Source organism: Octodon degus, unplaced genomic scaffold, assembly GCF_000260255.1.
Source record: "Octodon degus isolate 3935 unplaced genomic scaffold, OctDeg1.0 scaffold00052, whole genome shotgun sequence".
Lineage (NCBI taxonomy): Eukaryota > Metazoa > Chordata > Mammalia > Rodentia > Octodontidae > Octodon > Octodon degus.
The window spans coordinates 12,738,469-12,754,132 of NW_004524628.1; the positions used below are offsets into that span (position 1 = coordinate 12,738,469).

Sequence of the window (15,664 nt, forward strand, 5' to 3'; positions counted from 1 at the left end):
AGAGCAGATAGGAGGTGGTAACCCTAACCCTAACTTTCCACTTAATTCCACTTTCAGTGCGAGAATTTCAGAGAACACCTGTTACTGTTTGCTGTTTCTTTTTTTAATGACTTGCATTAACTTGTTTAGCAAATTAGAAAGTGGAGCTGTGAAATTGGGGCTTTCGTGGCAGTCAGAAGCTTTTCGATAGATTTGTTCTCTCCGCAGAATGTGATACATGAAGCAAAACCAGCTGTGTCTGTGGAGTGATGGGGGGGGTCTTTGTGGCCAATCCGAGAGCCCTGGATCTTTGTCTTAGGCCTATCCCCTGTCCTATGCGGCTGCAAGGGCACCTGAGCCCAAGAGAAGGTTCTTGGGAGACTGTTAGAGGAAGAGGCTGCCATTTTTGGACTGCTGTTCAGAATCTGCAGTGCTGTTGGGTGGCACTGTAGGAAAGGGACTCAGGGTGGGGAGGGGTGGTTCGCCTCAGAATGCTCAGGGAGCTGGCAGTAGAGCTCATGGTAGAGTGCATGTTTTACATGCACAGAGTCCTGGGTTTCATGCCCAGCACCAAAAAAAAAAAAAAAAAAAAAGTACAGTTGAGGAGGAGATAACACAAACTATACTCTGCTAAATGATGAGTTGTGTAATGGGTCAGTAGGATTCATCATGTTAACTAGGAAGGCTGGATTCTTCAATGAAAGCGATGAATGGTGTGGTTTGAACTTCCCCTTCTGTGCAAGTGTTGAGCTATATAGTGTTTGTCACTGGGGCTCATCGGTGTGCGGCAGCAGTCGGGCACAGAGCAGACCCTCTGGGCCTCCTCTGCCCTTGGGGCCCACGTGTGTCCTGCATGTGGGGGCCTGAATGGGCTGCAGCAGGTTGAGGTCAAGTGAGAAAGAGGCGCTTGTAGCTTAACTTAAGATGTCTACCTGCGGTAATGACTAAGGTTTTCACTCTGCGCTAACAGAAAAGTGTTCCTAACAATGATGGAAAGTAAAACTTCTAAAGAGTGAGCAACAAATTGGATTGAGAAAAGTGAACACCTCCCTTCCGCCCTCTATGAGACATAGATGGGTTTGTTTCCTTGGCAGGACAGTTCATTTTGAAAGCAGGGACTCAGCTCACAGAAAGTGGCGCTTCAAAGTGGCCCTGAAGAGTCTGCATGTGGCCCAGGGCAGGGTCCTGTGTCCTAGGCCACCTCGCAGTGACTTACAAGTCTTACTTATAGGAGCCTGAGTGTCTCCATTTGCCAACTGAATATGACTTATAAAAAGAGAAAGTGCTTTGTTATTAACAGATTTGGAGCTTACTCAAGAGAACCAGTTTGTAGTGTTTTATATTAAATATCAAATGACTGGAAGCTTTCCATTGTACAGTGTATTTAGGAAGCCACGTCTGCCGGAGAAGCATAAAGGGAGTTGCGCTTTGCCGTGGCAGTGGTTGCCTCTGCGGGATTCAGCACTCTTCTCCCCTGAAAGTTGCGTTAAATGCTAGACTAGAGATGAGCTAAGGCAGCACACCTGGACAGGAGCGAGGGGCTGGGCCTGGGGACTCTGCAGCTGGCCTTGCTGGGCAGGGCCTGACTTGCCTGACTCACAGCACAGAGCTTCTTAGGACCCAGTGAGTAGCAGATGACCTGAGAAAAGCCTCCAGCGTCTCCTGCTTCCCTGTCTGCAGACGAGGGAGAGCAGACACCAAAGCGCGGTAGGCAGGCAGCTGTGCTGTCAGCTCCTGCAGCGCAGCGCAGCGCAGCGCTGTGCTGGCCCCTGTCTGGTGCCAGAGCGCTGGATTCCGCAGGACTGCCTAAATTTAGATGGAAACAGTAAACAACAAGGAAGGTCGGTCAGTCGACCTTTGGAAGTCTGTTTGGACAGCATGCTCCTCTGGGGCGATCTATACCAGCACAGGGACCGCACTCATTGATTCTGGATGAGAAAGCACTGCCGCTGCCTGCTGTACCTTCGCCGTGCTTCTCTGTGATTGTGTTTGTGCTCGGGTAATAAACTACCAGCTTGGGCGGCTCAGGGTAGAGCACTGGTCTGCCCCTGCTCCCCTCTATTCCAGAAGCAGCTACAGTCCCCTAGCAGCTGAACCGCTTCCCGTGTTTGCTGCACTTTGCCGTCCTCTTCGCTCACTGATTGGCTGGAAGGGACTCTTTCATTTTTCCTTGTGACACGAAATCACTTACTTTATTTCAGAGCAGTATACCCAAAAGCGTCACATTGGAACATGGGCGTGGCCATGGGCGTGGGCCATGCACTGCAGTGACTCCTATTTTTGCATGCAGTAGAGTGGGCTGGGCTGGGCGCTGACTCGTTTAGTCCACTGCTCTTTCTCATTTATGTGAGCTTGCTCCAGTGCCTCCTGTTTGACTTTGCTAAGTCTGACTGCTGAAAGTTTCTTTTCTTTCAGTTTTCCCAGCCTAGTAATTTTGCTTTGTGTCAAGGTAGTTTTGATTATATTCTTGCTTTCTTATCTGTGAACTGCTGTGAAAGAAACTGGTTTGTCCGATGCTTTTTCGAGGTGTAGATTGAAGGGCTGGATAGGTCCAGAGTCACTGAGATGCACATTGAGTGGTGGTCAGGAAGGTGGAAGTTCCCCCTTACATTCTCTGACAGGTTTGGTGCTGCTGAGGCAAGCCGGGTCCCCTGCCCATCCGGCCCCTCCTTTGCTCTGGCTCTCCTTCTCACTGTTCTGGAGGTGGCCACACTCCCCAGGGTGTGGCTCAGGTGGGGTGAAATGCTGCCGATGGCCACTTGGGGCAGAGCAGAAGAGGGCAGGCTCTGGGGAGGAGGAGGAGGAGGAGCAGCAGGAAGAGGGGGAGCAGGAGAAAGAGGAAGAGGAGCAGGAGGAGGAGGACCAGCAGGAGGAGGAGCAGGAGGAGGACCAGCAGGGGGAGGAAGAGGAGGACCAGCAGGAGGAGGAGGAGCAGCAGGAGGAGAAGGAACAGGAGGAGGAAGACCAGCAGGAGGAGGACTAGCAGGAGGAGGAGGAGACACTGCTGCCTGAGACAACAGGACAACTGAGGAGTACCTTGGGGAGGGGATCTGACACGGTGGCATGGCCAGGGCTTTATATGTTAACATGTTTGTTACAGGTCCATAATTCATGTCTGATTTGAACCACCAGTGGTACATGCATGACTGTCCTACTGGTTGGATTTATTAATTTTATTAGTAAAATGACCAGTAACAGTGATCGGTACAAGCCACCTGATGGGTCAGGCCAGTGTGAACCCGTTACGACTGCATTCACAGAATGTCTCTTAACAGAGTTGTCGAGGACTGCTCAGCCCCGTAGGTGCCTTCAAAAGCCAGGTCTCTGCTCTGCGCAGGGTAGCAGTCACCAGTTGGAAGAGAGTGGCTGGGGCTGGCCAGGCTGCCCTACTAGCCACACCTGTTTATCAGCTCCACCTCTGTTCACATCAGACATGGGGTGCAATCTACCAGGATAGAGTCGAGCTCCCTCAGATAATTTCTTGCTGTTCTCCATACAGTTTGCAAAATGTAGAATAGTGAAAGAGGAAGCCTTTTCCAACTTAGCAAGCAAGTAAGAAAAAAAAAGAAAGATACATAGATCGATACTCAGTTCTGCTTGATCCTGGGCAGTGCTTTTTTTTTTTTTTTTTTCTTTCTTCTCTGTGTGTGTGTGTCTCACAGACCCAAACTTGCCTGGCTCTGGCCAGGATTTTCAGTTACTATTTAATGCAGTGAAGAACACATGAAGCCATGTCCTGAAGGAGAACACTGGGAAAGAAAGGTGTGTAGGCTCGATTTTGAAGGGGTTTGTTGCTTGCACTTGAGTAACACATCCTCTGTACTTAGGTACCAAAGCCTGTGATTTTCTTTGTCACTGAAGGAGGTAGGCCTCATGCAGTTGAGTAGCAGAGTAATACCCCATTAATTCTCCCAGCACGGCAGGGGCCTGTGCTCAACGGCACAGCCCTGTGGCTGAGAGGAACACTTCTGTGCTGGTCACCTGGCTGTGTGCAAAGGCCTGGTGACAGGGGCAGGCAGTGGGGCAGCCCTGCTTCCTTTGTGCAGGGCGGTGTCACACGTCGCCTTCGCTGTCGCCTTTTCTCTGCACTTGAGCCAATGGCTTCTGGGTGAAGCACAGCTGATGATGTCACTGAGCTTGGTGGAAAAGGGCTGACTTGAAGCTAAACTTTATGTGGGGGTGTCTCCAAGCTCTGTGTCCTGAAGGAGTGTCACAGGATAAGAGTCTGTGTTCAAATGTGTTTATTCCTATTTTTTAAATTTTTTTCTCTCCATATTCTGTAAGGACTTAAAGTTCAACACATCAATACTTGATGGAAAATACCTATTCCACGTTATGCCTAAGATGCTTGCTATTTAGACGGAGAGTTAGGGTAAACCGAACTGCATATGTTGCAGGGTAATAATAAGCTTCTGTTCTTGAGGGTTAACAACCTCAGTTTGCAGATCAAAAATGGGAGAAAAGAAAGGGCTGCAAGGTCTGCCAACATTTTGGCCCTAGCCTTTCAAGGTCAGTGAGGACTCAGGACGTAGGAGAACCTGTACTGTAACATCATGTAACTCTGTTGAGCCCCAAATTTTCTGATCAAGGAGATTATGGCGCCACAGAGAAAAGTGATCAATGATGTATGGTGTGTCTGAGAAGAGTCACATGGGGAGAAAGCTTTCTCTCGGGCTTTCACAGAGAGCAAATTGGTCGGGCGATGGCCATGACTCATCCACATGGCTGATGCTGGCAAAGGATCTGCAAAGTGTAGTACAGGGTTACAGGGTAGATCCTGGGGGGACTTGACTGACCTCTTCAGGTATAGGAGTTACATTTCTTGTTACGTAGGTCTTGCTTTATCTTGGTCTTAACCATCCAGCAGAAAAGTATAAGGATGAAGTATATAAAGTAAAGCCATGTTGGTGTGCTGAGCTGTAGAAGGCTCTAGTCAACAACTTCTGTGGATAACCCACTGCTGTTGTGGCCTGCTGGACTGTGTTGCATTGTTGTGCTGAATTCAGGTGCCTGGAGTATTTGGATGCCAGTGGAATACCCGTCCGTGACAGGACTGAGCAAAGGAGGGGATGCAAAGGAAGGACCGTTTTGTATCTGTATATACAGAACAGTTAGGGTGGATGTACAGCTACTTTCGCTTAGTTCAATGAAGAGAAAGATACGTAGTAATAGTGTTTGGACAGGCTATCCTGTCTGCTTCTTGTGCTATGGATAACCACTAAGAAGATAACAATGTACAATGTGTTAATTATTGAAAATGTCCTATTAATCAGCTTTGAAACTGTCTCATTGATATTTGTTTCTCAATAAAATAAAGCTCTGTGTCCTAGCGATGCTCAGGTCTTGAGCAGGTGGGTTTTGTTGTTTGGCATGTTGAGAGCCTTCAAGAGATCATCCGGCAAAGAGAGATGCTGCCAAGGAAACAGCCCCTGAGGCGCCCTTCAGTCCTCGCTGAGTTGCTTTCCACTCTGTAGTTGGACTGTTGCTTTGCTGGCATTTTTTCCTGCGCTGGGCAGAGCTGGCCAGGGCTGTGAAGCACACTCGGGACCTGCCTGTGTCTCGGCACTCATGGGTGTGGGCCAGCACCGCGGGCCCACCTTGCCCTCTGCCAGTGCCACCCCATGGCCTCAGACCCCAGAGCCGTCTTCATGGCTTGCCGCATATTGGTTTTGACACTGAACGTGGGCCTCCTCGTTGGCCTCCCAGAGGCTTAACCTGCAGTTGAACAGCATCCCACGAATTTTCCTCTTGGGGGAAGTGAAGCATTTCTTCACATCCTCTGGACAAGAAAGATAGTCTCCTCCTTTCAGAATAATTTTGTTTCAAGGAGATATTCTTATAATCAGTAAGTTGCAAACAGCCTTATGTGAGCCCAAAATAAAGCTGAGGCAGCATTTTGGCACAAAATGAAACTCCTGTGATCACTGGTCTTTGGAATAGTTTTGCGATGCATGTGTGTTCTTTTCCTTGGTCTTCTGTTATCTGTCCTGGCCTCTTAACGAAGTGCTTCTGCCCTGCTTCCATAGTCTCAATAAGCAGCACCAGCGTAAGCATGGACAGGTGTGCAGTCTTTATATTCAGCTATTTGAGAAACCGAGTGCCTTCTTTCTTTCCCATTGTAGGCCTGGCGTGGGGGTGGTGCCATGCAATCGAAAGTGAGGAAACAATGTGGCAGACCAGCACGTTAATGACAGTTGTGCCCCTTTCTGGCTGACCTTGGTCTGTTCCTCAGTATGTTTACAGTGGAAGCTAGGACATAAGGAAGACCTTTCCAGCCCACTCACTGTCTTTACTGCCAGTCAGGATTTTTTTCCTTGTTAATAGTCTGGGGAAAATCAGATTAAATTTTCCATTTGAGTGGAAAAGTTACAGTGAAATAGCTCACTTCTCCAGAAGCTAATTTAACCAGACAGCCTCCACAAGGGAGCACCCGGTGGGACTCAGAAGCCTTTGGTGGCAGCTGGAGAAGCCCCACTCAGCAGTTGTTCTTGCCCGGTTGTGTGCAGATCTGTGTGGCCCCACCTCCTGTGTGCTCACCCCCCGCTGTGTGGAGGGGGCGCCGTTGCCAAGAAGGGCGCACGCGTATACACACAAACGGGACCTACCGGAGAATCCATGGCCGCTCGAGGCCGTATCCAGAACAGTATTCCAGCACAGCTGTGTCCCTCCTCTGTGGGCCTACGTCCTGTGTGAGTTATTTGTGCTACCATGGTGTTAACTGCACAGGTCATTGCTGTGCTGTATTGTTCAGCGCGCGAGGTCAGGAGAAGCGTCTGTGCAGGCTCAGTACGGATGCACAGATGCAGAACTTGGCTTGTGTTTTGGTTTTGTCGTGGTATAAAGTAAAACTCTAGGCTCATCCTTGAGCTCCTTAAAAGGGAGCCTCTTTCCTCAGTCTTCCAGGTAATAGGGCTGTAGGCATCCCCTGGTGCTTTTTTAATGTGAGGCAGGATCTCACTAAGCAGCATATGCTGGCCTTGATCGTGTGATTCTTTTTTCTTTTTTTTTAAAGATTGCTTAATATTTAGATGGAGGACTAGCTACGTTAGAGTCCCATGCGTCTGTGGTAGTTGGTCAGCGTTCCCAACTTGGCTTCTGAAACCCTGCAGATGTCACTGTTGGGTAAGCACGTGAGCGACTCAGTCATAGCTCATTGAGAGAATGGAGGCAGCTGAAGTTGGAGCACTGAGCCATGTCTCCAGCCCTGTGCTAAATTGTCCAGGGTTGGTTGGCCTCAGTCTTGCAATCCTAGCCATCTGGGAGGCTAAGGCAAAAAGATCTCAAGATCAGACCAAGCCTAGGAAACTTGTGACTTGATGAGACTGTATCCCCCAAAAATTAGAAGGTGGGGATGTGGCTCAGTGCAGAGCTGGCTTCAGTCATCAGAACAACAAAAACAGACAATGCAAAATAAAATGCTGGGCATGCTGGCACAGGCCTGTATGTAGGTAGCCCAAGCACTTGGAATGCTGAGGCAGAACGGTTGCCACAAGTTCAAGGCCAGCCTGAGCTACATAGCCAGGCTCTGTCTCAGTAAACAAAAACCTATTTAGGCTGCTCTGTTGGGCTGGGAGGTGTGGCTCTGTGGTGGCACACTGGCCTGGCCTGCATGCTCCCTGCAATATTCTCAGCACCACCAGAAAAGAGCTAAAAAGCTACTTTGTGATATCTCAGAGTGCAGGTTACGGACCCTTGGCTGGCTGTGAGTCAGAGTGGGCTGGATCTAAAGCCCTTTGCTGGCCCCCGGGGGCACTGGAATGGGCCACCTCTCATCCATGCTGCCTCTGGTTGGCACCTGGTAAAGGATCTGAAGAAAATGAGGGGAAATTTGCTTTCCATGGATCCCAGGGGTCCTAGGGCACTTCCCTAGCCCAAGTTAGTCACAGTCCAGGGGCTGCTGGGACGACAGAGCGTTTGGCTCTGGGCACTGGCTTGGGCAGTGCCGCTGCCTTGGGCACTGCTGGGACTCAGCCAGGGCAGCTACACACATACACAGCAACCCCTGGTGCCCCCGGAGCACAGCCTGCAGCTGGGTCACTCCGGATACCGTGGGAAAGATGGCGATCCTCCTTGGAGGGCCCGTGGCGTTTACTACATAACTCAGAGCCAGGCATGGTAGCACTTTCCTATAATCCCAACACTTGAGAGGCTGAGGTAGGAAGAATGTTGGGAATTCCAGGGCAGCCTGGGCTACAAAGTGAGATCAAAACCAAGCTGAGCTGACTAGGGAGACCCTATCTTGAAAAGACAAAAAAGTGACTCAGGCAATATTCATTTGGCTTTCACTTAACATCCTTTCCTCTTGGGAAAAATCATACCTCTCTTTTAGCTCTGCTTTGTGGACACTAAATCCGAGGCCTGGCAGGCTGCGTGCGTAGTATTTTGGGAAGGTGATGCCGCCTAACTGCTCAACAGCCACGTGGTTGCTGATCCTAATTTGGAGCACTGGGGACATGTGAACATTATATTCATTGAACCCTGGTGCTGAGCCAGAAACCCACTTTTTATGCTTGCATGTAGCAAAAACCATGTGTGTATGTGTATACTATCCCCTGACCACACTGTGTGTGCTCATAGAAGGGAAGGCTGTGGTTGGAGCCCCCTATTTATTCATTCAGCAGATTTGTCGTGTTTTCTGTTCATGGGTGTAAGGTTCCTTCCTCTGACGCGAAAGAGGAGCAGGAGAAAAGTAAAGAAGTCCTTTATGGAAAGGCTGCGGAAGAGAAGCAGGGGCCCTTGGCGAGGAGGCAGGCCAGCAAAGCATTTATTGGCTGGGTTGCAGGTGAAGCCCGTATAGGCCATGCAGTATCCTGACAGGCACTGACTGGGGAAGAGTCAACAGGTGGGCCCTCTGCTGCTCAGGAGAGGCTGCGGGCCAGCAAGGTGTGCTTGACCTCACTCGCCCACGCCCATCTTTCCTTCCTTCAGTACCTCTCGCTCCTGGCTTAAGGTATTTTTCTAGGTGCTGGAAAGGAAAGGAGGAAAGGAGGAAAGGATGAGTCGGGGGAAACTGTAACAAAGACAAAGCCACAAATCTGTCTTACCCCTAGAAATGCTGTCCAGTCATAAAACCACTTCACACTATGGTGACTTCTGTGTAAGGGCATGACACAGGAAGGGAGGAGGTCATATTATCCCTGTTTGCAGACAATAGGATTTTATATATGGAAAAGCCTGACGCCAGCACCGCTGAGTGGGCACCTACCCAGCTGACCTTGACAATCCAAGGCTGGCCATGCAGCACAGCAAGACTCCCATCTCAAAATAAAAATAGGCGAAGAGAAAGCCAGAGAAGGGTTGGAATTCCCAGGCACAGCCAGCGGTCACACACGGGGCTGTGTGTGCATGCAGGGGTGCTGGCAGTATCCCTTGGAGGGGTGTCCTGTGTGCTCTCCAGGGCATCTGTACCACCCAGTGGGCATGCAGGGGCCGTTTTCTCCTGGAGGCATAGGAACCAGCCATGCGCCCCTGCAGCAAAGGGAGACTGGGAAAGGTGTCCTCATGCCTAGGGAAGCCCCAGTAACGCTGGAGGCTGTGCCGGGACTCCAGCCAGCTGCTGGGCGTGGGAGCGGCCCTGAGCTCTAGGGGCGGAGGCCTGGATCCCGTCCTGCAGTCTGTTCTGCTCCCCACTGCACCAGCTCCTGATGGCCTTCTCCAAGGGAGCACGCCCTAGCACCATCCCCGAGAATGAGGAGACTCCCTGTCCTGTCCCAGACGGTGACCCCCAGGCTGATGGAGGCGACAGAGCTGTGTCCAGACTGCAACGCAGGCACAGTGACATCAAAGTCTATAAGGAGTTTTGTGACTTTTACGCAAAATTGTGAGTCTCCCCAATCTCCCAGCCAACAGGTGTTCATTCCAGTTCCAGGGGACTTCTTCAGAGTGTGAGGCAGCGGGTCCCCATAGAGGATGGACTAGGGAAAGGGGAGCCCTTGTGCTGGTGGCCCCAGCCAGCCCCTCTCCATGGTAGGAGGGAGCGGCAGTGCAATCTAATAGGAAAACTGACGCCTAATGCTTGCAAGACAGTGCAGTTTGGATGAAACACTGAGGTTTTTAATCTACAAGATAAACATTTTTGCTAGGAATTTTGTGACCAGGTTTTTAATTGCTCAGTAGACTCTTGGGGTCAGCCTAGGATCTTACAGACAGCTGCACTGTAGGAGGAGAAAGTTGGTTCCCAAGGTGGCAGTGTGGCAGCCCCAGGTGTGCAGGTGAGGAGCAGGTCAGGAAGTCCGGCTCCCACAGCTCACTGTCCCTTCCCACCTATGTGTTCTTGCCATTGAAACTTTTTTTTTTTTTTTTTTTTTTTTGCGGAACTGGGGATTGAACTCAGGCCCTTGCGCTTGCCAGGCAAGCGCTTTTCTGCTGAGCCATCTCCCCGGCCCCGCAATTGAAACTTTTTAGAGAAAATCTTTCTTAGGAGAAATTAGCCAGTTAATTATAACTAATCTAACGACATCTATAACTGTCATTCAGAACTTTGAAAAAGTGACTTCTATTAGAGGTAGTATTAAATAAAAGTCAGCGGTGGAAGTACAGAGCTCCCGGCTAGGAGAGGAGGCATCGGGCCGGGAGGGCTCAGACCCACAAGGTGGCCCCTGTGTCCCTGTCTGCTGCTGGTAAATCCTTCTGAGAAGTATGTGGGCGCTATCCCAGAGCAGGCCGATTCTCTGGCACGAGGGATGTCCCTCTGCACTGTCGCTGTGCATCCTTCCCGCTACTTCACCGGGAGTGCTGCGACTTGAAGCTGAGCAGCAAGCTGTGCAGGAAGCGAGGGGAGGCACTCCGTGCTCGAAGCATTGGAGCTGGGCCTCCTCACCCCTTCCCTTTATTTTCCAGCAGAAGCAACAGTAAACTTGTTCAATGTTAAGATTAGTAAGTAGAAATATTAATGCTTTATGAAAGTGGTTTTCTCACACGAGAACAGCTCAGAGGGAAAATGGCCTTGTTTCAGTTTGCCTGTTTTGGTAACCAGTGCTTTGCCACGCCTGCTCCCGCCTTCCCTTTGGCAGTGTGTTGCTCAGGTGGTGATAGAACTTGGTCCCGTGGCACGGTACGAGGCAGAGAGGACCTTCTGGCCCTGCGGGCCACGGCTACTCCCACTGCAGCGCGTGGCTGAAGACAGGCCACGTTCCATTAAGATCTCTGAAATGTGAATCTTTTGAGAGGAGGTGGAGTGTCATTACCATATATGTTAGTAGTGTCTTCTGGTTTCCAAAGTGGTGCTTTATGCTTTTTAAAATTTCGTCCTCACCCTGATCTAAATACAAAAAATAATAAATAAATAAAATTTTGTCCCCAAAGCAGTTGCGAGAATTACAGAGCAGACGCTCACTATACATTCCACCTCAGGAATTCTATGGGCTCGGCTGTGGCTGCCACACTCTGCAGTGGCCACGCTTTGGCTTTGGGGAAGGAAAGGCCACCTGCTCTCCCATTCCGCAGCCCTTCTGAGCGGGCAGGTGGAGACTTTGCTCCACGGTCAGCCCTAGGCCAGATCCTGCTCTCCCGCCTCTCTTGGTGCGTTGTAATTCTATCCACACCCAGTAAGTGAGACTGGATTTCTGCACAGGGTTACTCCCCAGGACCACAGAGGGGACTGCATTCCTTGAACACCAAGGGAAGGGGGCAGGTGGCCCCACACTTGCTCGGGAGACAGCAGAACATGGGAGGGGCCGGGCAAGGCTGTTAGCCCTCGGCCTTGAGTGTTGAGGACGTGGGAGGGGTGGAGGCCATATTCCTCGGGATCCAGGAAGTGTCTCTGAGGCCCAGGGAATGGGCGGAGCTCCCTGTAGGAGAGGGCTTCCAGCCTTGAGCCTGCCACAGCCATGTTGCCCTGTTTGTCCAGGCCATAGAGGTGGCAGGAGGCGAGGTCGCCTGCTGAGCCCCCCTGTGCCCCAAGGTACAGCAAGGTCGCTAAGGAGGGAGTGGCTGCGGTCGCTGGTCCTGGTGGTGGTCACTCCTGCCTGGCCTTCCTCTTCTGCCCTGTTACGCGCGCTGTGGCTCTGCCATGTCTTCCCGTGCTGGGAATTCAGTGACGCGTCTGCGGTGATGACACTCCATTTCACAAGCCCGGGACTCAGATGCTGCGCCTGTGCCTTCCATGAGCTCAGCAGCTCTGCTTCACCAACTCTAAAATGAGCTTGAGAAGGTGCAGGCTTGGCCTTCAGTAATGTGACGGCGGCCACATGCAGTGCGTCTCCTCAGCAGCTGTTAGGACTGACCTGTCAGCAAGCGTTAGGAGTTGAGCAGTGGCTCTCAGCAGACGCAAAGGGCTGATCCTTGCTTAGGCTAGAATCCCGCTTTCCATTGCCACATAGTTCAGCTTTTGTTCTCAAAGGGGAAACAAATTGGCTTTGAAATGTTGTCTTGTAAGTACTTTAACCTCCTAGGCAGCATGCTGGAACCCTGAAGTACATAAGAGTGTGGCCTGCTCATCCTCCTCTGCCTCCCTCCTCCTTTCGTCTTCCCCCTCCTGCCTCCTCCTGCCTCAGCCTCCTAAGCGGCTCTGCCTTCCCCTCTCTTTGGCCCTCGTGCCTGACGCGGTCCACACTGACTCCTGGGATGTGTAACAAGAAGACTGCCAAGTCAAAGACAGGAGGCTCTTTTTATACCTGAGATGCCCAGGCAGCAAGGTGGGCAGTGGGAGACTCTGGGCCTCGTGGATCCAGTAGAAGTTCGGGACCACACCGACATACTCCTTGGGCCTGTGTGAGTGGACTGACCACCTCTAACCTGCTGTCCTTCTGTGTTGCAGCAACATGGCCAATGCCCTGGCCAGCGCCACCTGTGAGCGCTGCCGAGGGGGCTTTGCGCCCGCCGAGAAGATTGTGAACAGCAACGGCGAGCTTTACCATGAGCCCTGCTTTGTGTGCGCTCAGTGCTTCCAGCCTTTCCCTGAGGGGCTCTTCTATGAGGTGGGTCAGCTGTGGGCAAGCTCCAGTGGGATGGGGCATGTGCTGGCGCTGCACTGGTGGAGGAGGGGAGAAGGCCCTCAGGTGTGGCCGTGCCAGGAGGGCATCACTTCTGGGTGCAGACCCGGTGCTGGGGGTCAGACAAAGGCCCAGCTGCAGGTGCAGGCAAAAGGTGATGCTGCTCTGACTTGGGATCTTTAGTGGACAGCAACCCTCCGATGAAGGGAGCCACAGATTCTGAGCGCCATACCAGCAGGCCACACAGGCACAGAACAAAGAGCCAGTGACCTTGGCCAACGCTCACTGGGTAGACCACAACTTAGGAGTCACTGTGACCAAGTAGTGGTGCAGAGCTGCACGTTTTGGGTACGGCCACTAGGGCGCATCTAGCTGACCCTCGGGAGCTGCTGCATGAGGCAGACATGGGCCTGGAGACCACACTGAGCTTGGAGAGGCGTGGATCCAGAAGTGTCCCCTGGACGTGCTCTCCTGTCCCTCCTGTGGGAACCCCGTCTGGCAGTCAGTGTCTGCTGCCGCTTCACCCATGCTCCCTGACCTTTCTGCTAAGTCCTTGTGGCCCAAGGCTGGAGTAGCCTCATTGCACCAGTGTGTAATTGAAAGTTCCATGTGATGACCTGCAGGCTTCATCTCGGGGCAGGGTCAGACGCATCACTGTGCAGAGAAGAGCTCCAGGGAGCAGCAGGCACTGGTCCAGCCCCCCACCCGCACGCGTGCACAGCTGCTGGGGTGGGCGCTTCACTGCTGACCCTGCCTCTGCCCTGAGGGCAGCTGTGGGCCAGCCCGAGCGAGCGCTGACTCACCCTGTCCTGGCCCATCTTCTCTGCCCAGGCCTGACTATAAATACTGCCCGGGGTCATTCCTGAAGCCTGGGCTACTGTGAGCATTGCTCAGCCTAAGTTCTCAGGGCCTGGGGAACTTGAGCTACCCCGCTTGTGACTTACTCTCCAGACCACAGGCTCATAGGCCTGCTCTGGGGCAGCAGTCCCCCACATGCTGGCACCAGGGCTTGGTTTCAGTGAAGCACTTTCCCTGTGAGTGGGGGAGAGGGCTGGCTTAGAGATGCCCCAAGCACATTGCATTTATTGTTCCCTTAATTTCTGTTATTATGCTACAATATATAACTCTCCATAACTCGGTGGGATCACAGGCTTTTCTTCCTGCAGCTGGACCATCTCGTCTGGCCGTGATCAGAGACAGAATCTCCAAAGTGTGTTGCTAGAGTCCAGTCCGCTCAGTAACTCACTTTGTTCACTGTCACTGCGCAAGATTAGGAGACAAAGTGTACAGCCAGGCGCAGGTGTACCTTGGAGGGACATCACCTCACTATACAGCACCAGGCAACGTGAGCAACGGCACGGCAGCCTGGTGCCCGACAGGCTACAGCCTGGGTGTCCCTATGGTGCAGAAGAGAACCTTCCCTTTGGGTGGGTGGGGCTAGAGCAGAGCTGCCTTGCACTTGTGTGTGCTCATTCTCCAGGTGAGCCACAGCAACCCTGACTTAGTCCTCACCACAGGGCTTAGTCCACTTAGTCCTCACCAGTGGGCAGCGTTTGCCAGCCGCTGTGAGGCCCTGGGTCCCTGCCTGGCACCACTGAGGTAGGCTGTGAGGTGAGCCAGCCACTGTGCCCTGCGCCTGTGAGTGAGCCCTGCGAGCTGGTGTTGTATTTCAGCGGCAAGGCCAGGCGTGAGGTGCGGCCGGTTAGGGCAGTGCTGGTTTGGCAGGTAGCTCCAGGACATTGCATAATCCTGATAGATGACTTTCTTTTGTAGTGGCCATCACCACTCCTTCACTCAGTCTCTGAATTTTATTTATTTTTTTCTTTTTTTGACACAGGGCCTCAGTCTTGCTGTCCTTCTGCCTTGGGACCTGTACTGGAATTCATTGTTTTGTGTTCAGATTCCTGTAGTAGGGTTTCCCATCACAGGATAATTCACAGCAAAGACTGTTTTACTGAGTGGTTCAGTGGCAAGAAGCCTGGCAGCATCACGCGGCCCTCTGCCCATCACGGGGACTCCAGGAGGGTGTAGCAGCGGGCACTTCCCGCACTCCCTGCCTCAGAGCAGTTCGTGGCAGACAGTGGGAACCACATTTGCACTTGGTTTGAGTGAGACCATCAGCTGGGGTGCCAGTTCCAGGCTGCCGGGCATGGAGTCCATGTTTTCTGCTTCTCGGGACTCGCGGGCTGCATCTCATAGCCCTTTTCAGTTTGCGTCAGCGCACATTTGTGCCCACTAACGAACCTGCACTCCTGCTGCAGTGACTCGCGAGATGCCTGCCACAGGGCTCTGGGGACATCTCCAGGGAGCATCCTGAGCTGGGCATTCCGTGTTCAGGGGCGCGGTCAGTGTGGGGGATGGGGGGTCTTGCCCTTTCCGTCCCGTTATTTCAGAGAACGCATCCTTTGTAGGGAGAATCCAGTGGGTAAAGCAGCGCAGGGTGAGAGGGCAGCGGGCACGTGGTGACACAGGCAGTCTGGTCAGGCTCCTTCTTCCTGTCTCCTGCTTTGCCCTTCTGTTTATCAGAGGTGTTGTTTTCCTGAGACAGGTCTCCCTGCCTTGAATTCACTATGTAGCCTCACTGGACCCAAACCCAGTGTGATCCTCCTGCCTCAGCTTCCCGGTGCTAGGATTGTAAGTGTGTACTACCACGCTCAGCAGCCTTCTTACGTTAAGTCGGATCCTAAAAGGTTCTGCTCAGAGGCCAGCAGGTAGCTCAGCGCTGGGGTGCGTAGCTGCGCAGCAAGGCCCTC

The 15,664-nt window shown here is 52.2% G+C and overlaps 1 protein-coding gene across 1 annotated transcript in view; it reads left to right on the plus strand.

The window, feature by feature from the left end:
• Lims1 (LIM zinc finger domain containing 1) overlaps positions 1 to 15,664 on the plus strand; it is a 39,427-nt gene that overhangs the window by 9,630 nt on the left and 14,133 nt on the right. Inside the window, exons 2-3 of the mRNA XM_023717373.1 lie at positions 858 to 866; positions 12,737 to 12,896. Of these exons, the coding sequence (XP_023573141.1) occupies positions 858 to 866; positions 12,737 to 12,896 (169 nt within the window). The remainder of the gene's footprint in view (positions 1 to 857; positions 867 to 12,736; positions 12,897 to 15,664) is intronic.